General features: G+C 41.4%; 1 protein-coding gene across 1 annotated transcript in view; it reads left to right on the top strand.

The window, feature by feature from the left end:
- Positions 1 to 20,800, top strand: part of LOC123366206 (collagen alpha-1(IX) chain-like) — a 42,531-nt gene extending 21,731 nt beyond the window's left edge. Inside the window, exons 13-27 of the mRNA XM_045009433.1 lie at positions 649 to 702; positions 3,437 to 3,490; positions 8,600 to 8,644; positions 8,736 to 8,789; positions 8,883 to 8,936; positions 9,038 to 9,091; positions 11,593 to 11,664; positions 11,830 to 11,865; positions 14,686 to 14,730; positions 16,120 to 16,152; positions 16,351 to 16,497; positions 16,996 to 17,172; positions 19,374 to 19,464; positions 19,602 to 19,679; positions 20,369 to 20,800. Coding sequence (XP_044865368.1) covers positions 649 to 702; positions 3,437 to 3,490; positions 8,600 to 8,644; positions 8,736 to 8,789; positions 8,883 to 8,936; positions 9,038 to 9,091; positions 11,593 to 11,664; positions 11,830 to 11,865; positions 14,686 to 14,730; positions 16,120 to 16,152; positions 16,351 to 16,497; positions 16,996 to 17,172; positions 19,374 to 19,464; positions 19,602 to 19,679; positions 20,369 to 20,574 — 1,200 coding nt within the window. The 3' untranslated portion in view covers positions 20,575 to 20,800. The remainder of the gene's footprint in view (positions 1 to 648; positions 703 to 3,436; positions 3,491 to 8,599; positions 8,645 to 8,735; positions 8,790 to 8,882; positions 8,937 to 9,037; positions 9,092 to 11,592; positions 11,665 to 11,829; positions 11,866 to 14,685; positions 14,731 to 16,119; positions 16,153 to 16,350; positions 16,498 to 16,995; positions 17,173 to 19,373; positions 19,465 to 19,601; positions 19,680 to 20,368) is intronic.
- The last annotated feature ends 3,162 nt before the right edge of the window (positions 20,801 to 23,962 follow it).

Below are 23,962 nucleotides of genomic sequence, written 5' to 3'. Positions count from 1 at the left end.
TTTGTGGTGTGGGCTCCAGCCAGACGGCATTTATCTCAGGTGGCTCCCAGTCCATGGCACATGGGGCTAAGGCAGGCTCCCTGCCTGCCCTGGCTCTGCGCAACTCCCAGGAAACGGCCAGCATGTCTGTCTCCTAGGTGGAGGCTCGGCCAGGGAGCTCTGTGTGCTGCCCATGCCCACATGCGCTGCCCCCACCGCTCCCATTGGTCGCAGTTCCCAGTCCATGGGAGCTGAGGAGCTGGTGCTTGGAGTGGGGACAGTGCATGGAGCCTCTCTGGCCATTCCTGTGCCTAGGAGCTAGACATGCTGGTCGCTTCCGGGAGCCATGCAGAGCGAGGGCAGGCAGGGAGCCTGCCTTAGCCCTGCTGCGCCGCCGACTGGACTTTTGCTGGCCTGGTCCATGGGGCTGATTGAAGCTGTCAGGGTCCCTTTTTGACCAGCATTCTGGTAGAAAACCAGACGCTTAGCAACCTTCACTATAATAGACTTTGCAGTTGTTCTGGGAAGAAAATGACAGTTGTCTAGAAACTTTAAGGTGCAGCATACAGAAAACAAAGGCATCACTGTTCCATACCTACATACACCATAAGGCGATTATCTTACATGTTGAGAACTCAATTTTGTCTTTGTCTGTTGTTGTGCTTCTAGGGTCATGAAGGCTTCTCTGGGGCTGATGATTTACCAGGCCAAGAAGGACCTAGGGTAATATTAACTAAAGCACATATTTACACACATTTCCTTAAATCCACTAGTTAGTTTTAACAGTTAAGGTAACTGGCATTGGAACAACTTACCAAAGAAAGTGGTGGAAATCTTTAAATCGGGATTGTCCAAGATATGCTGTAGCTGAATCAGAAGTTATGGACTTGATGCAGGAATCACTGAGTTAAATTCTATGGCCTATGTTAAGCATGAGGTCAGGCTACATGATCATAAGGGTCTCATTTAATATTAAACTCCATGAATTGCCTCTATTTGTTCCCATAGAAATCAATCTGTGAGAGTGTCAAACACTTCTCAGAATCAGTCACTATGTATTTTTCTACATTATTTAACACTTTTTCATTAGCTTTAGTGTTTGTTCTTTTTAAATTAGTGAATAAATGTCATGGAGCTTTGCCTGTTTACTCTCGCTAAACTCCCCCTTGTGGATGCTCACCAGACTGCTGCACTGGATCCAACCCTCTGGATCCCATGGGCTTTTCAATGTACCGGGTTGCAGTAGCATTCAAACACTTCTTTTCTATATCCTGTCTTTGAGGTATACTCCTGGTGTACAGTCTCCAAGTCTGGTATTGCTTCTTGGGATGGGGGACCCTGTGGTCCTGCTACCTTGTGCCCCAAGATCAGTGCTGACCCCCAAAATCACAAGATCCACAATTTGTGGGTGCTCTAGATTAGTACGGTATTTCACCCTCCAGGGACTTTGACAGTTAAAGCAAGTAACAGTGTAGTGGTTCAGCGGCAGGGTTCCTCCCCTTCCGGGTCCATGGGAGGCCAGTCCACCTCACTATGTCTCTGGGTGTTGCCTGTCATGGGGATTTAGTGGCACTTCAAGAGTCTATAGCTCAGGCCTGTGTTCAGGGCCAAGCAGCAAAAGGCAGTTAGGTGGCCCAGGCCCTCAGGCAGGGCAGGGCAGTGAGTCCACAGCTCGGGCCTGTTTCAGGGTCGAGCAAAACAGAAGTTAAGTAGCCCAGGCCCTCAGTCAGGGTCAGGCAACAGGAGTCTAGGGCTGAGGCTGTGGTCAGGGCCGAGCAGCAAGGGGCTCGGGCATCCTAGCTTCGGGGGATGACCAACAAACACTGGCTCCGTGGCATAGAGAGGGGGATACTGTCACCCCAGGGTTGGGGTGGGGGTGGAGGGGCAGAGGCCCACCCACTCCACTGCACCCCAGCCCAGGGCCCTAACAGTGGCAGCAAGATTTGTCACTGGGTCAGCGGGGATTCTGACTGTAATAAGCTGACCTAAACTCAGGCAGTGCTGCAGCTAATCTTGAGTCAGCTGCCTCTGGGCCACTTCCTAACTCCCCCTTGGGTTGTACCTGGGTCTGCAGAGGGTTGTCCAGATCATCAGAGTAGAAGGCCTGTGCTACTCCTGGCAACTCCACGGTTGGGTCAGCATATGGCTCTGGCCAGTTCTCAGCTCCCCAGGTGCCTGCAGCAGTCTCCCAGCTCTGGAGCAAGCAGTAGGCATCTGGCAGCTGCAGCCCAACTGAGCTTCCAGTCCCATCTTATATACTTCCTGTCCCGCCCACTGACTTCCGGTGGGAGGGTTGAGCATGGCCTGGCTCTGCCCACCAGGGCTCGGTGCGGGGTTCCTCCCACTCCGGGTCCGTGGGAGGCCACTCCACTTCACTACATATATGGACTTCTAAATCACACACACACTTTACTTTTAGACACAGCACAGAGATATACAGATCTAGGGAAAAACAACAAACACCTGCACACAAGCCCCTTCCTTATTCAGTGGCCCTTAGTCAGTGTCTTCCAGGGCATCCAAGATTATTCTGCACTCCTTTTTCTCCTACGCAGTCTTGTCCTCTGGTTTGGAACTGGTCTTGCTGCAGAGACACTTTTAATAGCAAATTTTAACATCATTGTCTCTTACTGCCTTCCCCCTGGGTTTTTCCATTCTCCAATACTCTGTTACAGTGGATCATTAGGAAGTCAATAGTCTTTGGCCAGTAGTCTCCCCTTGGACTACAGCTCTTGATACCTGTATTGCTTGGTTAAATATCAGCGATTGGGATGTCTGTATCCATTGTCTGCCATCCTGCAGAGGAGGACTAAGACTATGTCTATGCTATAATTACTTTGGTATAACTTACATTGCTCAGCGGTGTGAAAAAGTCACCTCCCCAGGCAACGTAAGTTATACTGACCTAAGTACCAATGACACAGCTACCGCTTCTCATGGAGGTGGAGTTATTAAGCCAACATGAGAGCTCTCTCCTGTGTGCTTATAGCATCTTCACCAGAAGCACTACAGTGGCACAGCTGCATTGGTGCTTCTGTAAATGATGTAGTGTAGACATAGCCTAAGTTAATTCTTTGTCCCCCTGCAGCAGAAAATGGTGTATATCAATATTCATAAAAAATAATACAGATATCTCCCATGTTCTTCACACTCCTTTTATTGCTTTCAGATAAACACCACTCAAATTATTACAACGAATGTTCCAGTGGAACCAAAATATTTTCCATTATTCTTATAATGCTTACAGTCTTGACCCTGCCTTCCAAGACTCCATTATCTTCAATATTCAGGTGTAAGATTAACTTTGTACTCCTAGTGGACAGCAATGTATCTTGCTTGTATGTAGTGATTTTATACAGGTTACAGTTGCACTGATAATTCATAGTAGAAGTTAGTTGTTCATGAAAGCCGGTACCTCTTTTTACACAATGCAGGTATTTGTGTTTGTTAATTGCAGGGCCTCGTTGGTGTTCCAGGGGATTTTGGTCCACCCGGACCTAAAGGCGCTCCAGTAAGCTATGTTTCTGCTTTACAAGAACTAGCAACTCTACTGTATCTAAAGCTAGACTACTAAAGACAGAGGGACCATATGGTTTAGAGGATTGGTAAATGGGAAATTGAGTCTTTTACTGCCAGGTCACCAGTTCAAATGCATCCCCAGCTAGTGATTAGTCTCACAAGTTGTTTCCATCTGACATTAATTGACTGGTCTCTAAAACGAGATGGTCTTAGTCCAGTTCCCACTAGACAGTAATATCACGAGAACCATTATCACGATTTGCACTCATTAGCCTTGATATTGGCAGCCTCAGTAGAGAGGCTTAGAACTGAATAGATGGTGACCGCACTCTCCACACATAAAAGAATCATGTAAAATTCACAAAAGAAGAACAAGGGGCTGTCATAGGGACATGGCTACTCAGTAGTGCTCCCTATTGGCCAAAAATGGTGCTGTGCACTCCCTGCCTCAGTTTCCTCCCCCAGGTGGGTCTCCCTGGCTCTCTGCACACTAGTCTGTTCTAGAGATGTGGCTTAGCCCTCCAGCCAAGTCACAACAAACATAACCCATTCTGGGGTTGCAAGAGTCCAAACTAAAAAGTCCCACCAAATAGAAAAGTCCCTCACCTTCTGGGCTCAGTGCCTCATGTCCTTCCTGGACCTGGTATAGAGCCCCAGACTGGTTCCCCTGGATGACCCTTTTTCTTGCAGGACCTATCACAGAAGCCAGCCAGCCTGAGCGCCTGCCTGCTCACTACTTGGGCTTTCAACTTTTGACTGACCTCACTCTCATTCCTTTTACAAGGGCCAGGTTTCCATTAGTCTATCACCTGACCCTCCTTAGTCCCGCCCCTCAGGCTGTGTAAGGACTGGTGTGTGTATGATGCCTCCCTGCTTATTGCCTCCTGCTCCCTGTTTCTGTTTGTTTCCTGGTTCTTGCTCCCTGAACTCAGTGTTCCAGTGTCTGTTTCTGTGCATGTACATAGCGTTTGGTGTGTAGAGTCACCCAGGCCCTGCTGCTACATACCTGACATTTGGATTGGCACTCACCCACAGTTATTGTGTAAAGGAAAAATGGCAACATTTGAATGTGCACAGATTTTAGAGCGCTTAATAAATATATGAAATGTGAGCAGTTTCAATTGCCAACCTTCAAAGGGTTAATATGCCAGGTAAGTGGATCCTGGACTTTCTCTGAGTTGGATTACCGATCCATTTATTGGCAAATACCTGTGGCTTGAAAGTTCACAGCTTTTATTGACTTTCAATACACCATTTGGGAGGCACTGCTATCAATGGCTATCTTTTGGTGTAGTTTCTGCTCCTGAGGTTTTTCTGAGAGTGATCTCTCAGCTCCTCGATAATATCCAGGATGACATTCTCATCTTTGTTAAGACCCTTTCTGAGCATGCTATTCTGGACCAGCTAGACCTACTCCAACAAGTTGACATACAGTTGAATGCAGCCAAGTGCAGTTTAACAAAAGATGCTATATAATTTGTAGGGAATTCTGTCTGTCGATGGTATGAAACCAACATCTGAATGGCTCCATGCTGTTGCTTTGCTATCATTACCCACTGATAGTAGCAGTTTATGTTCATTCCTTGGCCTAGCTTAATATAGAGGTTGCCATGCTTTGCCACATTTTAGTTTGTGGCCAGTTGGTTTGGACTAAAGAGACAAAGCAGGGTTTTGAAACCCTGCATCAAGTCCTCTTTGGGATCCAATCCCATGCTTATTTTGATCCAAGGAAGTCTGTAGTGACTCAGGCTGATGCATGCAGTTGGGACCTGGGCACAGTTCCCATGGCTATACTCTGTTCACTGTTATAGATTATTACTCACTTTATCTATTTGCATTCATAATTTCACAAGACATATGAAAGGAGCTCATTTCTTGCCTAATCATTTTATATGCGATGTTTGGCCTGCCAGAGAGCCTTGTTTCAGATAATGGGACACCTTTTGTATCAAGATGGTTTGAAGGTTTTCTGAGGAATATTATTAAAGTACATTATAAACCTGCTGTGTACCATCCCCAAGGAAATGGGATAGTGAAGAGACTGCATGGAATTCTGAAGAAATATGTAGCTTGCATACTGGAGGAATGTCCAGATACATCTCTCTCTATTGCATTGAGTCATAGCTTATATGATATTGGGTGTACACCTCATGAAAGTACTGGAGAAAACCTTATCTATTGGCTCTTCATCCAACCTATGAGGACCAGGTTGCCTCTGCTGATGGAAAAGTTTCATCCCATCCCTCAGAGCCAACTGATTGGACTAGGAAATATATGAGTTTTAATAAGCGCATCTGTGCAAGACTCCATGCATTCTATCCTAGACAAGCATCATATGTTAGATGAGGATTGGAAGAATTTTTGATGTTTGTGGCATGATCTTGGAGGCCGAAGGGTGCAGAGAGTGGCAAGCACATTTATCACATGGAAAACATGTTATTAACCATCAAGATATACTGTGTACTGAAAGGGAAACAGATAAGGAAGAGGACACTCTTTTTCTGTATATGATGATGTCATGTGGCCAACTGGGAAAGTTGCACCAGAGCAACAGCATCCACCCCCTGCATTGAATCAGAGGTATAACCTATGGCCCTGGGATCACCCCTAGTTACCAGCAAGGTGCTGTTGAACGTTTGGGGAAAAAAGAAGGAAATTGTGTTGACTGGTGTGTGTGTGTGTGTGTGTGTGTGTGTGTGTGTGCTTCCTGCTTATTGTTTCCTGCTTCCTGTTCCTATTTTTTTTCCTGGTTCCTGCTCCCTGAACTCAGTTCAGTGTTCTTGTATGTGTGGACATAATGTTGTGTGTGTGTATGGTTACTCAGGGCCTGTTGCTACATACCTGCCATTTGGACTGCTATTGTATTTTGTTCCAGCTGTTGCTGACCTAACTGTTCCATGGTTATACATTTTGATTGACGACCTGCATGTCTTGCTTCGATTTCCTTTGTCTTGGGATTGCTGGTCTGGGTGCATCAGCGTGTTACAGGCTGTGAAGCAACTAATTAATTATGGTACAGGTGTGGCTGGCCTCCATATACTTTTAAAGGGGACATTCGTCCTGCTTCCATGAATATCAGTGTCAAAACACCCATTGAGTTAAGTAGGATTGTGCCCTAAATAGTAATAGAAAAATACAATTTGAAAAATGAGTGGAAAGAATGACTAGGGATAGAGGGAGCAGAAAACATTTACAAAGCAGAGGTGTTATGTATGGGATGTTACTTTTAGGCAAACAAACTCTAAAACAATTAGGGCCAGATTTATTAATTGGCTTCAGTAGAGCTCCATTGGGATGAATATGCCACTAACATTTCTCAACCCTGGCTTTGTATTAGTGTTTGAAAGACCAAAGTTCAGTACTGAAGCTTCTCATATGGGGTTGGATTGACAGCTTGACCAGCTTGAGTAAGGGGCAGCATGTTCTTGTACTGTCTCTGAAAGCCACACAATTTAGTCCCTGCTTTCTCCTTGTTCTTTGGGGAAATAAGATGCACCAGTTTTTTTTCCTGGTACAGGTACTTCCTCCTTTTGGCCAGCTCAGCTCCACCCACTCTATTCCCCTGCCTGCCTATCCCTGCTCACCCATGTGGGAGGGGAAGTAATAGCCCACTAATTGCTGCTTTCCTACCATTGCTGAGATCCAGCTCAACTCATCAGTACTCCACATATCAACACCCCAGCCTGTTTGCCTCTGATCACTCCTCCCCATGAACTCGGTTGGTTCCTGGACTCCTTCCCTCAGAACCTCTGTCTGGTCTCTGAAGAGAAAAAGGGAACCAAGGGTCCCAAAGCTTTCAAGGAAAATCTTCTCTGCTTGCTCCCTTCCCTGTGCTGCAGTGGGGTTAGGAGACAGAATCTACTTTCATTTGGAACCTAGCACTTGATATGGTACAATTGAGATGTCTGGTGCTACCTGCCTATGAACCAGTCAGTGGAGTTGGCTGGACATGGGCAGCAGGAAGTATGCTGTGATCTGTAAAGGGCTGTAGTAGATTACTCTTCTTAGGCCTGGTCTACACTGAGGGGAGGGGGGTGTTGATATAAGCTACTCAACTTCAGCTACATGAATAATGTAGCTGAAGTCGATGTACTTAGATCTATGCACCGCAGTGTCTTCACTGCAGTGAGTCAACTGCTGCCGCTCCCCCCTAAACACGATAAATCGACCCCCACTGGATCGATTGCTGCCTGCCGATCCGGCGGGTAGTATAGACATACCCTTAATCTCTCATTTCCCCAGTATAAGAAAGCACTACCAGAAGAACTGTGCCCTCGAGGTGTGTCTGAGACACAGTGCCTTCCAGAGTTGCTGGAATCCGGCAAGGGGGTTCTGAAGAGAAGAAGGGAACCAAGGGTCCCAAAGCTTTCAAGGAAAATCTTCTCTGCTTGCTCCCTTCCCTGTGCTGCAGTGGGGTTAGGAGACAGAATCTACTTTCATTTGGAACCTAGCACTTGATATGGTACAATTGAGATGTCTGGTGCTACCTGCCTATGAACCAGTCAGTGGAGTTGGCTGGACATGGGCAGCAGGAAGTATGCTGTGATCTGTAAAGGGCTGTAGTAGATTACTCTTCTTAGGCATGGTCTACATTGAGGGGAGGGGGGTGTTGATATAAGCTACTCAACTTCAGCTACATGAATAATGTAGCTGAAGTCGATGTACTTAGATCTATGCACCGCAGTACTATCCACATCCCATACTCAGGGCTGTGCCTAAAGGCACCATGTAATCACATAATAATAATCACTATGCCCATTTAATGTATTTACAGAATAGGGCCTTTAACTATGAAACCTTAGAATGCAGTAATTGGGCTACTGATACTGAATATGTGCTAGTTTATTGTACAAGGAAAATATGATTTTATACTATTGTTAAGTAAGCCAAATACATTATATTATATATATATATATATGGCTGGTATTTAAAAAATTGAGAAAATAGGATTAAACAGCCATGCCTCGCCAGAATTTCATTGGTTTCTCAGATACTAGATACCTACACCTGCTTGTATACTGTCACAGTTATAATGACCACAGTTGGCCTTTGTGGTTTTTTAAAAAATCTAATAAAAACAATGCATTAATTGTTTATTTAGGGTTTTACCGGACCTCGAGGAAGGAAAGGTACACCTGGTCCAAAGGTATCATATGAATAAGCCTAATTTGTCCATCTTGCTAAACTGCATGATCTGTTTTTGTATGTTTACTTGATGGGATTTTGTAAATTTACAGGGAATACGTGGAGATCCTGGATTGCCTGGGCGAGAGGGGGATCCTGGTATAGAGGTAAATGGGGTGTGGAATTATGAAGTAACCAGTATTTTGTTTATGTAATCTTAAAAACTAACCTCTTTGTCTTAATTGCTGCGTTTTCTTTAGGCCTATCAAGGACCTCAAGGGCCAGAGGGTGGTCAAGGTACTTTGGGTTCAAAGGTAGAGTTTTTAAAATCTGAATTTATTCCCTCAACTATCTATTATTAATGTATTTATACTTTTTTATGTAGATTAAAATAATCTATTTTACCCTTATGTAGGGAGAGAAAGGATTTCTAGGAGAAGCAGGTCCTGAAGGCCCTTGGGGAAGAACAGTAAGTATCATTCTCTTTGTGAGGGGCCCGGTCTAGTTGCTCAGTGACATGGCTTTCTGGGACACACATGCATTAGAAGGCAGCATATGGGAGCTGTTACTCAGTCAGGTTGGTGACCCAGGGCTGAATCCAGTTTGCCTTTATTCACACAAGTAGTTCCATAGAAGTTAACTGGACTACTTGCTTGAGTAGGGCAATAAGGATTTCGATTTTGGTCCCTGGCCTCAACATGTAAAGACAGAAGCAAATGAGACTCACCAGGCTAGTTGTCTATAGAAGCAAAGGTATTTGGGAGTAGTCTGTACATATAAATAAATTCCCTGTTCCATAACTAGTCCTAGACAATAGTTGAGGTCCTCTCTCCTAACTAACAAATTTATTTCAGCATGAGCTTTCGTGAGCTACAGCTCACTTCTGTAGCTCACGAAAGCTCATGCTGAAATACATTTGTTAGTCTCTAAGGTGCCACAAGTACTCCTGTTCTTTTTGCGGATACAGACTAACATGGCTGCTACTCTGAAATCTCTCCTAACTGTTGGGGCTGTGCAGAGGACAAAAGTTGCTATGATTCTAGGGCTCCTGTTTTAGGGAAGAAAGTAAGAGAGAGAGAGATCCCTCTACTTGGTGGGTTCTTTAAACAAGTAACAAAACAGCACACCTTCTTGTGGTTGGGGCTGGACTCTCCCAGGGGAAGGAGGATCCTGTTGTTCATCTACCACAAACACCATTTTCAGGGAGGATGAGGAGGAAGGATTCTTCAGATTGCTAACAGCATCCTTGTATCTGTCTGACTGACAACTCTTTCTCTGTAAGAGAACTATCAGATAGAAGTTAATCTGCAGCCCATGTAGCCCCTCTAAAACTCTCCCAGGTGACTAATCAGTCAGCTAGGAAAGAACCCAGCCTTGCTTAGACATGCAAACCTGTTCTCAGTATATTTCCAGCTCAGTTTTCACATCAAGGAGGTTTGGGTAATTTGGAAATGTCTTGGATAAATATCCAAACCCAGTAGCTCAGACCCAACTCCGGAGCTCTTGATGGTCACTCATTTACCAGTCTGGATGTGGTTTAAATAATAGATTTTAAAAACAGAGATCACACGAATAACCACTGATTGTACCAGAGGAAATGGCAGAACAATCCTCTGTTCGATCATGTAATGGAGAGCAATTGTGTGGGCTGTCCAAAAGGTACCAACCCTCCAATCTACATTCTGCACATTCAGTGATGGGGGCCAGATCCTCAACTTGTGCAACTTGTCATAGCTCAGTTAAAATCAGTGGAGCTATGACAATTTACACCACCTGAGGATCTGTCCCAAAGTAACTAGTGCCAGGATTTGAAATCAGAAAGACACATGCAGAAGAATATGGCGGGGTGGAGGGTGGAGGTGGGGAGGTATTCTGCTGCTGCCGCCCATGGTAACGGATAGCAAGTCTGCAGTGGTTGTGATAGGGTTGGCATCTGTAACAACAGTGGCTTGAGGAAGACCCAAGACCAGAGAATATATTCACCCGGTGTGTGGTGGTGTTGATTTCACAAGAACAGTTAGAACAGCTGGTAAAATTGCTGTAAATTTTTAAACATGACAAAAAAGCAACAATCATAAATTGGATCTTTTTATCTTTGAATTAATTTTGGTCTCTGGTCTCCCATGTCTAGTTTGCCTCCCTGAAATAATAATTTTTTTATTATTAAAGATAATTTAACAAAAGACATAAATCAGTGTGACAGTAACTTTCCAGATGCACATTTTAGTACTAGACTCTGTCCAGCTTAACATTTAAGTTTATTATTAAACATGGGCAAACTATGTTCTGAATAACACATAAAGAGGAGATATCAGTCTTTAATAGAGGGCTTAATTAAAGAAGTCTGTGCTGATTATAAGAGATAAATATTAACAGGATCATGATAGTGAAGATGCTATTATAGTAACATGAGTAGATTAGTTCCTATTAGTTAAAATTGCTGGACAGAATCGTAGAGTATAAAGAGCAGCAAACGGACTGGACTTTTGAAGAGGAAGCTAGATACAACCACATTTTATATGTTGTGTTTGTGAGTGTATATTATAAAATATATCTGTGCACATGCACAGATATAGACACAGACAGACACACACAATCTTTCCAGTTCTGTTTACCCAGAAATTTGAGCAGACACACATCACCTTAGGTTGGAGATCAAGAAGGAGCTGGCCATCGGGCTCTGAAAAACTACACTCTGGGACATCCCTGTTTGAATTGCTTGCACTCTGGGTACCTAACAGACAGAAGAAAATGCTGGTGTTTTTTTGCAGACTGGTTCTCATTGTGATGAGTATCACAGAAATTCCTTTATCTAAACAAAGCAAACAAATACTGGCAGAGATATATCTAAACTTATATACCTATACTTTTTAGTTTCTCTTCCTTTTTAAATTTGTGATAATATAAAGCAATAAGCATGTGATCAAGGTGGGTGAATTTATTTTTAACGATTCAATGTTTCCTGGACAGGGTGATACTGGTTCAAAAGGGATTGCAGGAATTCCTGGTAGGCCTGGCTTCACTGGTCCCCCTGGAGCTACTGTAAGTTTCATTGTTAGTAACCATGACCATGATTTACCACCCACTGAAACTGATGTGAGTCTTTCCATTGACTTGAATGGGCAATGGATTCAGGTCCTTATTGTATGTGGATGATTGGCTATATGCTGCTTGACAGTTGCCATTTTCTTTCCCTGCTCTCTACAGGGTCATATTGGGCTACCAGGAACACGTGGATTGAAGGTACCTTTATGAAGCTCTTTTACTGGAAATCTTGCTTTTTGTTTTGGGAGTAAACACTTCTAGTTTGATTCTTAAGGTTGCACAGTAAGCACAGGGCTGATTATGGTTACAGTAAAGGAGAACTTCCTTTCAATGAGGTAAACAGATGTGGAAAAAGATTACAGGCTACTGGAAACTTGTCCAAATTTTAACTTTAAATGCATGTGGGTGTAGAAAAAATTATAACTGATAATACGCACAAACTTTTTTTTAATTTCAGACGCATCCTTGTATTAGGGTTGGAGAAAGTATGATCTGAACATTAAAAGGCTCTTCATTAAAGCTACATTGTGCTGCTTAGGAACAACCCAGAGAAAAGAGCAGTGTGGGTGGTGAAATGAATTTTGCTTTAGGGGAATATAATGTTTCCTGGAGCACCTATAAGCATCCAGAAAGAGCAGGCGGTGTGATTGCTACTCTCCTCATTGTGGGGTCTGACTTACTTTCCCACAGGCATAGGTCTAGAGCAGTAGCACTGCCTTATTCCCACCTCTTCCCTTCCTACCTCCTTCGGGCTGTCATTGCCTCTGTGGAGAAAGGATGGAGCAACCTTTGTGCCTTGTAGACAAGGGGAAAAGCTCCTTCCTTCCTTCCCTCATTGAATAACTCTGTAAGAGCCAGGTTCTGCCTGGCTCTTAATAACTGGCAAACCTATTCTATTTCCATTTGAATGACAAAGAGATAAAGGTTTTAATTTTCAGATGGCCGCAGTGTTGTGTCCATGGAAAATTGTATATTTGCCGTAAAATCAGGTAACTGAATGTATAATGTTCTGCTGTGCACGCAAAATATGTGAGTTTTATATGCACAAACGAGTGCAGCATGAATGTGAAAATTTTGTGCATGCACTGAATGAAGCCTAGTCGAGAACTGAGCAAAAATGAGTTAAGAGGTAGCTAAGAACCTGAGTTGGTGGCTCAAACATAGATTACATATACAATCTAATTAGGCTTGGCAGAATTCAATTTATATTTTTTTATAATTTCAACAGATAATATCTATGTTTATTTTTAAGCATTTTTTTCTATTTTCATCTTTTTAAATTTTCAGAGTTGCAGGAAACTAGTGGGGGGAGACAATACTTATTTAATGACACTAGACAATGAGATTCAAAAAGTTAAAACTTTATAACCATTAAAAAACAAATTGTCAACATCACATAAAAATATACCATGCAAACAGTGTATATCCTTAAATCAAACTCTAATAAGTTCTTAAGCAATATTTTACTTACTTTGTCTATCTGTTAATGTTTGATTATTTTCAATGGAAATATTTTTTCTTCAGTTTATGTGTGTATGGGAAACTGTCATTTACTGATAAAAATCTAATCCTTACAAGTCTAGGTATAATGAATTTTAAATTAAGATAATCTGAGATGAAAAGTAGCAAGTAGCTTTTGAAATGTTCTTTTTTATACATAATTTAGCTTTTTTTTTTAAAAAAAGAATTTTTATTATTTTCTTAAATAGCAATTAGTAGCAGTAAAATATATTTTAATAATATAGGGTCTGATTCTGCAATCCTTACTCATGCTAGATAGCAACCTTCAATTATCTGAAGGGGGGTTCCAAAGATGGATCTAGGCTGTACACAGTGGTGGTGCAGATGACAGAACAAGGAGCAATGGTCTCAAGTTGCAGTGGGGGAGGTCTAGGTTGGATATTAGGAAAAACTATTTCACTAGGAGGGTGGTGAAGCACTGGAATGGGTTACCTAGGGAGGTGGTGGAATCTCCATCCTTAGAGGTTTTTAAGGCCAGACAAAGCCCTGGTTGGGATGATTTAGTTGGGGATTGGTCCTGCTTTGAGCTTCCAACCTTAACTTGGTTCTTTACCTTAACTCTACAAATAGTCCTACGCTGGCTCTGCAACCAGTGAGCATTCAGCAGGCCCCTTAATAGAGTCTAAAGGCTACTAATCACTTTATTGGCATTGAATATCAGTCATTTGAAAAGAAGAGACCCCTGCTGAGATACCAAAATGGTCTAGTCCAGGGGTTCTCAACCTTTTTCTTTCTTAACATGCTATAAAAACTCCATGGCCCAGCTGTGCCACAACAACTGTTTTTCTGCATATAAAAGCCAGAGTTAGGGGTAGCAAGCAGGACAATTGCCCAGGGCCCCACACCACAGGGGTCATTGTGATGCTCCGTTGTTCAATCTTTGGCTTCATCCCTGGGTGATGGGGTTTGGGGCCCTGGGCTGCAATCCTGCACGGTAGAGCTTTGGCTTCCTGTCCTGAGCCCTAGTGAGTATAATGCTGGCTATGCTTGGCAGACCCCCTGAAACCTGTCCATGGCCCCCCAGAACCACTGGTGTCATCTAGTGAATAGGGGACTGGGACTCTGGAGATGTGTGTTCTGTTCTCAGTGGCCTCCTGAGTGACCATAGGCAAGTCCCTTCACCCTCTTGGTGTAAGTTTTCCCATCTGTAAAATGGACATAATTGTACTGATCTCCTTTGTAAAGTGCTTTGAGATCCGCTGCTGAAAAGAGAGAGATATTATTATTTATTAACATGTTATGAAGACATTGCAGTGTACCAGGAATGAGAGTGATATAACTGTCATTTATTAGCATAGACCAGGTTGAAGAAGTGCACTTAGTATTTTGGAATGAAAAGTGGTAAGGTTATTAAGCTCACAAAAAATGAATATAGATAATGAATATAGATGAATTAGATAATGCTCACAAAAAATGAATATAAGCATTGAGTCTTGTTGTGACTATTCTTAAAAAATATAATTATAATATTTGTTTGGGGTTTCTTTCTCTGTGCAGGGAAATGCTGGTGTTCCAGGTTTAAAGGGTCAAGAAGGTGACAAGGTACAGTAATATATGACACATACCTCTACCCCGATATAACGCTGTCCTTGGGAGCCAAAAGATCTTACCGTATTATCGTGAAACCGCGTTATATCGAACTTGCTTTGATCCACTGGAGCACGCAGCTCCGCTCCCCTAGAGCGCTGCTTTACCACATTATATTCGAATTCGTGTTATATCGGGTTGCGTTATATCGGGGTAGAGGTGTATTTGTAATTGAATATTACATGTAACTAATTCATTGTTCACACTCTTGGCATTGTTATAGTTTTTATAAACTTCTACACACTCGTATTAGTTTCCTATAGATATTAGCAACACCATAGCTTTTGACATTTACTGTTTTTATGGTATGTGGAACTTTGCACTGGTAAGTACAATTAAAGGAAGAATCTTGCAAGCAGCAAATATTAGTTACTGATGTGTTGGTTTGCCGTTGACGTCAGTGAGAGTGCAGTGCTCAGCCTCACTGAAAATGTGGCCTTTTATTTAGGTGCCTAATGTTGGACACTCAAAATTTGAGAATATTGGCCTAAATGTCCCATGCAGAACCAAGTGGATACTGCAATCAAAATTCTTCAACCCTATTTACAGCACTTCCACATTCACTTTCCACAAGCATTCAAGCATACAAGCTTTACTAGTGCAAGTGTTCATGAAACACAAATGTTTAGCCTGTGTTCTTGAATATTCACCACTGGTGAATTTTTTGAATTGTATACTAGTTTGTAAACTGCACAATTTGCATTTTTATATAAATGTGATGGCTTTGTTTCAATTCCCTGAATGACTTACATAGCTAGTCACTGCAGTGTAGACTGTGAATATTACATTTCAATAAACAATCAGATAGAGGCCCAGATTTTTAAAGGTATTTAGCTGTTGCTGTACTCAGTGTTGCAATGCCTAACTGATTTAAGAGACTAAATCTCATTTTCAAAAGGGATTAAGGCATGTCAGAGCTCAAGATCTTGGCTCCTAAATTCCTAAATCCCTTTTGAAAATGAGAAAATCCCTATTTCAATTAGGCATTGTAACACCGAATGCCATAATGCCTAAAAATCTGGGCCATACAGTAGAAGTAATCTCAACAGAGTGTCTCAACAGCTGCTATGCAAACTTGGGTCAAAGATGGGTGGATGCTGGGCTGAGGATTTGGCCTTATATGAATATATATTCTATGAACAGAAGTTTTGAATGATATGCCCAATGACCCCTCGTACTCCTAGTTTGTAATTTGCAACTGTGTTTTGGATCTGGATGAAAAGTGCTGTATAATTGTAAGGTATTAACATTCTTACTTCTACACAAGGATAGCAAACAAAGCAATGGGAAATATTATTGTATGAATTTCAGGGCCAAAAATAGTATTTGTATTTATATTTAAAGGGAGAAAAAGGAGTTAAAGGACCAAAAGGAAATGTAAGTAAAAATACCTTTTACCCCCTTGCTGTTCTGTCTTTATCTTAGGATACTTGTACTGCACTCATCAAAGGTGTACAGTATTTGAACTTATAGAAAATTTGTAATAAAGCCAGCAAGAACAAACCATAATTGCTCAAACACCATTCTAAGAAATCTTCACTTACAAAGTGTAACAAAGTCAAATCTTTATTTTAGGTTGGAGACAAAGGACCAACAGGACCAGAGGGCGTTATTGGTAAAAGAGGTCCACCAGGAGAGACTGGATCCCGAGGCCAACCTGGAGAACAGGGTGTTCCTGGAGATGAGGGTTCACCAGGAAATGTTGGATCAGTTGGACCTCCTGTAAGACTTTCAGTTCTTTTGACCTAAAATATTATAGAAGAAACTAAGTACTCAAAGTTGTGAGATGGTGTATCAAATTCTGCTCACAGTAACATGCATGTTGTAATAAATGTGATTGTACATGTCTAAGTAGGATCAGAATTGGAGAAGGTGGCCAAATTCATTCCTCGTGTTAGTGGAATTATAGAAGGGATGAAGTTGGCTCAGTAGTTCTAAATTTTTATTTAAAAACTAAATTAGTCCATTAGGCATTTTCTTGTAAAAATTGCTTGTTTTTGTAAAATAATTGTTTAACAAGATTCATTTGTTAATATGCTTGGGAATCATCTTTTTTAATGTTATCATAAAATTAGCTGTACAGTGACAAAAAACAGCACAGCCAAATGTTACATGGATAATTACAGGAAACTCAGGAGGTGTTTCAGCGAGTTATGCTATTAATGGAACTGTTCCTGCATATTTTATTTCTCTGATTGTTCTCATGTTCTTCTCACGCAGGGGCTGCCTTTCCCAGCAGCTCATGTGATAGAAGTGTGCAAACGGATCGTCTTAGAACAAATGTCAATGTTTGCCAATAGTGTTGGGAGGAAATGTGCCAGCACATGCCCGCTTAATGGAGATGTGCCTATGGGGCCTCCAGGACCTGTTGGTTTGCCTGGACCCCCTGGAGAAGAGGTAATTATACATGGGGAAAAAAACAAGCCATTTAAAAAAATACTGAAAACATTGTTAAATGAAGTTAACACATGAACTGAAAAAAAAGAAAACATTTTTCCATGTGGCAATATTGTGCTTGATCCTGCTCCCATTGAAATCAATGTGAGCTTGGTATTGACTTCAGGAGAAGACCCATTTTCCTCCAAGTACAACACTACTATGGAAGAAATTAACACGTTGGAAAAAAACCTGAGATCATAACTGTGTTATCTTAAGCTTAAAGAAATGTGTAGTGGAGCTGTATCAGACAAGTACATTTAATACAATTACAAGCTGAACAATAATGTAATGACCTTTTTCACAAGTAATTAAGCTGCTAAAAAGTGATATGAAACAGGGTTTTTTATTTATTGCTATCATGATGTTTGACAGCTCCAAAGGCAATTTCTGACTCATAACCATGGCATTCATCACCCACTAATCTATGAAATATTGACCTTTGAGAAACCATAACTTCATTGTGTACAGCACAGTAGTATTTTCCAGTACCTACAGTACAACACATGAGTAACTACCAAAGTTGTTCTTATATCATAGTTATCACATTCATTATTGTGTTGCAGCCAATACCCTTTCACATAATCTAAAATAGCATGGTAAGAAACTTTTAAAAGTTTAAGATTTCATGGTAATACTTCTGAGCTATTCCTTTTCATCTTCATGGTTCTTTAGGTATCTGTATTATTACATGCAAATGACTGCCGGCAGTATGAAGTATTCTAAAAAAAAGAGAGATTTAGTTTCATAACCTAAAGCTAAATATCAAGCCAGGGAACAGCTATATTTAGTGACCTTTTCCACAAATATACAAATTAATCTTTTCTCAACAGAATGGACTAATAAGATACTGCACACAAAATTGGAATAGCATGGCCAAAAAAAAAGCTTGTTTCAATGTGAAAGTTTAGGTTAATATGTTGGATAAAGGTTAATATCACCTAATAGAAGTAATACACAAATAATAAACAAATTAAAACTTACACTTTATTAATGCCTTCAAATATCTTTAAATGCTGACTTCCTCCTTGCTGGTGACCCCAACTCTCAGAGTACAGTGCCAAGCTGCAAGCATGCAACGTTGCCTCAGTTTTTTACCTTCTCTACTCCAAAGTATACAACTAAAGATCTGCTTAGTGTTTCTCAAATCTTTCTGTAGCCTTGTTCCATCTTATTTCTTTGGCCTAATCACTCTTTGCTCTCCCACTTCATTCAGTTGCCTCTGAACTCCTTTCAGTTTACCCCATTCACCCTTCATTGTTGATATATAGAGTCACTTACAACTTCGCTCCTACATATAGAACTCCCTTCTTTCCCCTCCCGCAATTCTTATCTTCACTTTTTCCAACTGCACTGGTGGGTAAAACATACCTCCCAAACACACAGCCTATTTTCAGTAGCTTTTGGGTTTTCTCCCCTAGCAAATGTAACGATTTTTAACAGTTGAGTTAGATGACATGATATTTACCATTGCTGACTGCCTGATATGGAAAAGGAAAGTTGTGTTTAGCATCCACTCGATTGTGAGTAAACTCTACTGGGACCAGTGTTTATCCATAACTATACAACATAATACTAAACAACAATTTGTCTTTGTGCCATGGCCCAGTCAACGGTGGTCAGCAGCGCCATGTCAGCTAATTTGATTGGTAAAAATCAAGTTTAAACACTATTCGACCTTCTAGAGAAATTGAGGCCTTTGTGGATGCCTTAATCCTTCTCCCCACCTGACTTTTATCTAGTTCAAATATTCTTGGCTCTCGCCTTATTATGGTGGGCATAATGAACTACAATAGGAATTTTCCTATGTAAAAATGGACTGTGCTTTTTCTATTTTTTACAGATTTTTCATCTTACTATGACTTTTTCATAAAAGTAAGCAGACTTCTAATAACCCTTAGTTCTTTCTTCATTTATGAATTGAATTGAATGTTTTATTGTTGGAGAGTAGGAAAGCTTATTGAAGTCAAATACTTACTTTTGATTTTTAAGGTGACATTTGGACTCTTCTCCTTTCAGTGTAGCTAATCCTTTAATTTTTATATAGTTATGGTATTTTAATCTGGTTACAGTATTTTATCTGATGGTACTGATTGGAATTCAACAACACAAAAAAATATCGAGTAGTTTCATGTACTGTAATATTTTTAACATTTCTATAGGGCAAACCTGGGTTAAATGGAGCTGATGGAGAACATGGACCTAAGGGCTTTTATGGTGATGTTGGTGACCCAGGAAAACAAGGACCAAAAGGTAAAATGTTTTCAAAATGGAAAATATTTTTTTTGCAATATTCATTTGAATAAATCACAGCAGTCACAAGTGTGAAAGTGCTGCCGTTGACAAATATGGTAGTCATTTAAAGACACTTAATTATTTTTAAATTTTAGGTGAACATGGAGACAAAGGAGATAGAGGTGCCAAAGGTTTTGTATTTGCTGGCTTTGAAGGAAATCAGGGCCCAAGAGGTACTCCTTTTTGCTCTTGAAATCTTTCTTGCTATAAGTATATTCTGCATTCATGTTGTACAGTACGTACTGTTTTATGGTAGGTTTTGGTAAACACTTTAATGTGGTATGGATGTACGAGATGTGTCCTGTGAATTGATGCTCATATGATCCTGTATATGTGCAATTCTTTCAAAACTGGGGCAAACCTCTAAAGAGATATATAAAAGGCACCATGTAAAGCCCAAATAGGTTGTATTTTGCACTGCAGCCTGTCATGGCAGATTAAACACTTTAGAGTAGACTATTAACATAGTCTGGTTATTTAAATAGTGAAAATTCTACATAATTGTTTTTCTCTAAATCGAAAGCAAATAAAGATCATGCAGCTTTTCTGACAAAATTATTTACGTGGATATTTTCCAATATCCATATAAAGAACCTTCCCATAAAGGCTGTATCATGTCAGGCCAAACTGCACACGTCTGCTTCAACATGACCTTCCCTGTCCACCCTGCATACGGCCAGCTACATTTTCAGGTCTTGAGCATCATAGCTTAATGGGGGTTGGTGGAGTCTCAACATCACTGCTGGTGCCAGATCACCAGCTAGGCAAGAGAGATAGGCTAGGGAGACCACAGGTCTTTTCCATCTCTAACCTCTATTACTGTAATTGCTTGATTTCTCTTGCTCACTGCCCCTTTCTTAAGGTGAACGTGGAAGAAGTGGACTAGCATTCAATGGACTTCCAGGTCAGCCTGGCCCACGGGGACGTATGGGACAGTCTGGTTTGAGAGGATACCCAGGACTTAGAGGGCCTCCAGGTATATGTAAAACAGGGTGCGATCCTTATCTTCCAAATGATGTAGATCAGCAAAGTGAGTCATCATCTTCTTTCGTATGGCAAGCAAAGTGAGTGAAGACTTCAGAGAGAAACATCATGAAATCCTTTGATGTGGAAGAAAACAAGTGTAATTGAACAAAGTACGTGTTTGCTCCCTTTTCAAAATTGAAACCTTTTGAAAAAATACATATGAATTACTGTTTAATTTAGAAGCCAGTTCACTTGGTGAATTTTTAGTGTAAAATAATAACATGATAATCCTACCTAAGAAGTGGTAAACCATTTCATTTAAATGACACCTGTTCAGATAGAGGATATTTGTTTTTAAAATACTGCATTTGCTTTTTAAATGTTGAGTATGTTGTACAACTTATATTAATATAAAGCAATGCCATGTTTTATATTTGACATCCAAACAACTGTTCCTTTTCTGAATGTACCTAGGAAATGCTTTTTATAATAAAAGTTGAAAAATGTTACATGATTTTTTAATTTTATGGAAGGCTATCTCATGTGGTGCCAACCTGTGTTTCCATCCTAAGAAAACATATAGGATCAGGGACCTGTCTGAGGGTTCTTAAGCCTTTATACATTCCTCGCAGTTTGACAGGCTGAAATCAGTCTGCTCTACATTAAGTATTTATGACATCTGATGATGATAAGCTAGTCCACCCATTGCATATCTTCATGACCAAGCAATTTATGCACTAATTAAAGGAAGAAGACATGCTGCTACTTGCAGCAGGGGCTAAATCCCATCTTGCAAAGAGTTAAACAGGCATAACTCACCTTTTACCCAGACTGTAATATGCTTTTGCTTACTCAAAGTGGGGAGGAAGAGTGTCATTTACTTCTCATGCTGTTTTTGCAAAAATTTTTTGTCATGTATCAATATTCTATTTGAGTCCCAAGATAGGACTTATTGTTGGTTTATGTGTAGTTCCACTGCATCACGAAGCTTGGCTTCAGCTTGTATTTGGATCATAAGTTCTTTGCTCCCTGCCTCAATCTTCTTGTTATGTGCATGCATAACATGACATGCATCCGATGAAGTGGGTATTCACCCACGAAAGCTCATGCTCCAATACGTCTGTTAGTTTATAAGGTGCCACAAGACTCTTTGCTGCTTTTACAGATCCAGACTAACACAGCTACCGCTCTGATACTTGTTATGTGTGTACAGCATTAAACCCATAGAGCCCCTGACCCCTAACTGGGAATTTCTACATAGTACCGCAGTACAAAGAACTAATAATAATATGCTGACAGTAGTATGGTGTTTTTGGAAACTTTAGTGCTCACATGATAAGTCTTGTGAGTGAACTCAAGATTTCATGGCCCCGGCATCCAAGGGATTGTCTCAGGCTATTTATAGCCTACTTAAACTCCAGATCCAGTATTTAGGGTCAGATTGAAAGTGTAAGGAGTAGAGATCACATCTACGTGCATAGATTAAGCATTATGTCCATTCTTTTGAGATCAGGGAACATCTAAGCTTTTGGAGCAAAGGACTTGTTCTGATGGTCCACTCTCAAAGTCTAATGGATCCTGTGGGATTTCAGAGGGCTTTTGGAATGAATACTCTTGTGCCAACAAACTAGTTTCTAGATGGCTTGGTAGGACATTTTTACACAGTTTTTGTCCTCAACTATTAATCTAGTAGTTATTAAACATTTTTTCATTGTCTTTAGCCTAATAGTAACCATAGTGTTCAGCTGACCTGTGACTGAAAGAGGGGAAAATTAGAGCACCAGTGATGGAAGTTTTGTATGCAATGCCTGTTCAGGAAGAAAAAAATCATACCTTCACCTCCACAACAGCATCTACAAAGAGTAGCAGGACCATTCCAGGTGGCAAACAACTTGACTAATCCAGGTTCACTTGTATCCAATAACAGAGTTCAGTGTTTCTCACTTTGAGGAATTTTCATATTTTGTGAATAAAATTACTTAGCTATCCGAGTCCATGGTAGAGGAGGAGTAGTGTCTTGTGAACACCCCGCCCCCCCACCGCAAGTCTTTATTGCTTTTGCTTCAGTGCTGGAACTGTTGCAGGCTATGACCTGCAAGTGACATCACCCACCCTTGACTGGAGAAGGGAAGAGGAGGATATTGAAGTCAAACTGGAATTGATTATCAGTTCTTTATTTTGGAAAGGCTCTTTTTAGGGCTTGATTCTGCAATGTGCAGAATGCACCTGTGAGGTAGTGAACACTCTCAACCCCTTCTCCCCCATACTATCTTTAGTGGAACTCGAGCGCTTAGTGCATTGCTGGCAGGGCCGGCTCCAGGCACCAGCCGACCAAGCACGTGCTTGGGGCGGCAACTTGGGGCAGGGCAGCGCTGGGTTTTTTGGTTTTTTTTGGTTTGTCGGGGCAGCACTGGGGGGCAGGGGCTAGCGTGACGCTCAAGGGGGGTGGGGGGGCGGTGCTCGGGGGGGCATGGCTTTGGCGCGGCGCTCGGAGGGGGGCAGGGGCTTGGGGCAGCATGGTGCTTGGAGGGGGCGGGGTTTCGACGGGGTGGCACTCACAGGTGGGGGTTGCGGCAGGGCGGTGCTCTTCTTTTTTACTTGGGGTGACAAAAAAGTTAGAGCCGGCCCTGATTGCAGGGTTGCTCAGCACTTTGCAGGATCATGCTTCTAAAGAGGATAGTGAGAGGCCTTTTATTCCGATCTCCTGACATTAACAGCCTCTCCAGTTATACTAACAGACAGAGCTACAGTAAATTTTTTTTAATGGAGGTCTATCTTTGATAACAGTCTCCTCTGCTTTACATGATTCAAGGAAATGGCTATGCATAAGGGATAACATCCTTAATGTACCAAACAGCCAATAGGCTTGGCATATAAAAGCCAAGTTGTTATGGCTCCAAATAGAGGATTTTTAACCCAATCATGCGACTAAGGGCTTGTGGTCTGTTTCTGTGTTTAAAAAAGCCAAAAAGATATGCACTGAGCTACTGACAGACCCAAATGATTGCTAGAGCTTCCTTTTCCACTTGAGCATATTGCTGCTCAGTTTCTGTGCAGCTGCTTGCTATGAAGGCAGAAGCTCCCTGGTCTCCTGGCTGCATTTTTATGAGCACTGTTCCTAAACCATATTAAGATGTTTCCCCTGTTACTGTTGGATAGTTTACCAAATATTATGCTAAAACAGGTGGAGAGGTCAGTAGTTTTCATTTTATTAAAACTTTGTTGTGAGTTACTCCAAATCCACGTGTTGTGACCAAGATCTCTTAAGGGTTTTGTTAGCTGAGCTAAATTTGGTAAGAATTTCACAAAATGATTTGTCATGCCCAGGAAGCTTCTTACAGCAAAAATATCATTTGGTTTGGGTAAGGCAAGTAATGCCTTCAATTTGTCTGATTCCAGCTGAATTCCCTGTTTGCTAATTTTGTTTTAGAAACTTCATCTGCTCTTTTGTAAATTCACATTTCTCATTCAGAGTGAGATCGGCTTGTTG

Source organism: Mauremys mutica, chromosome 3 (genome assembly GCF_020497125.1).
Source record: "Mauremys mutica isolate MM-2020 ecotype Southern chromosome 3, ASM2049712v1, whole genome shotgun sequence".
Taxonomy (NCBI): domain Eukaryota; kingdom Metazoa; phylum Chordata; order Testudines; family Geoemydidae; genus Mauremys; species Mauremys mutica.
This window is presented reverse-complemented; position numbering and strand designations above follow the sequence as displayed.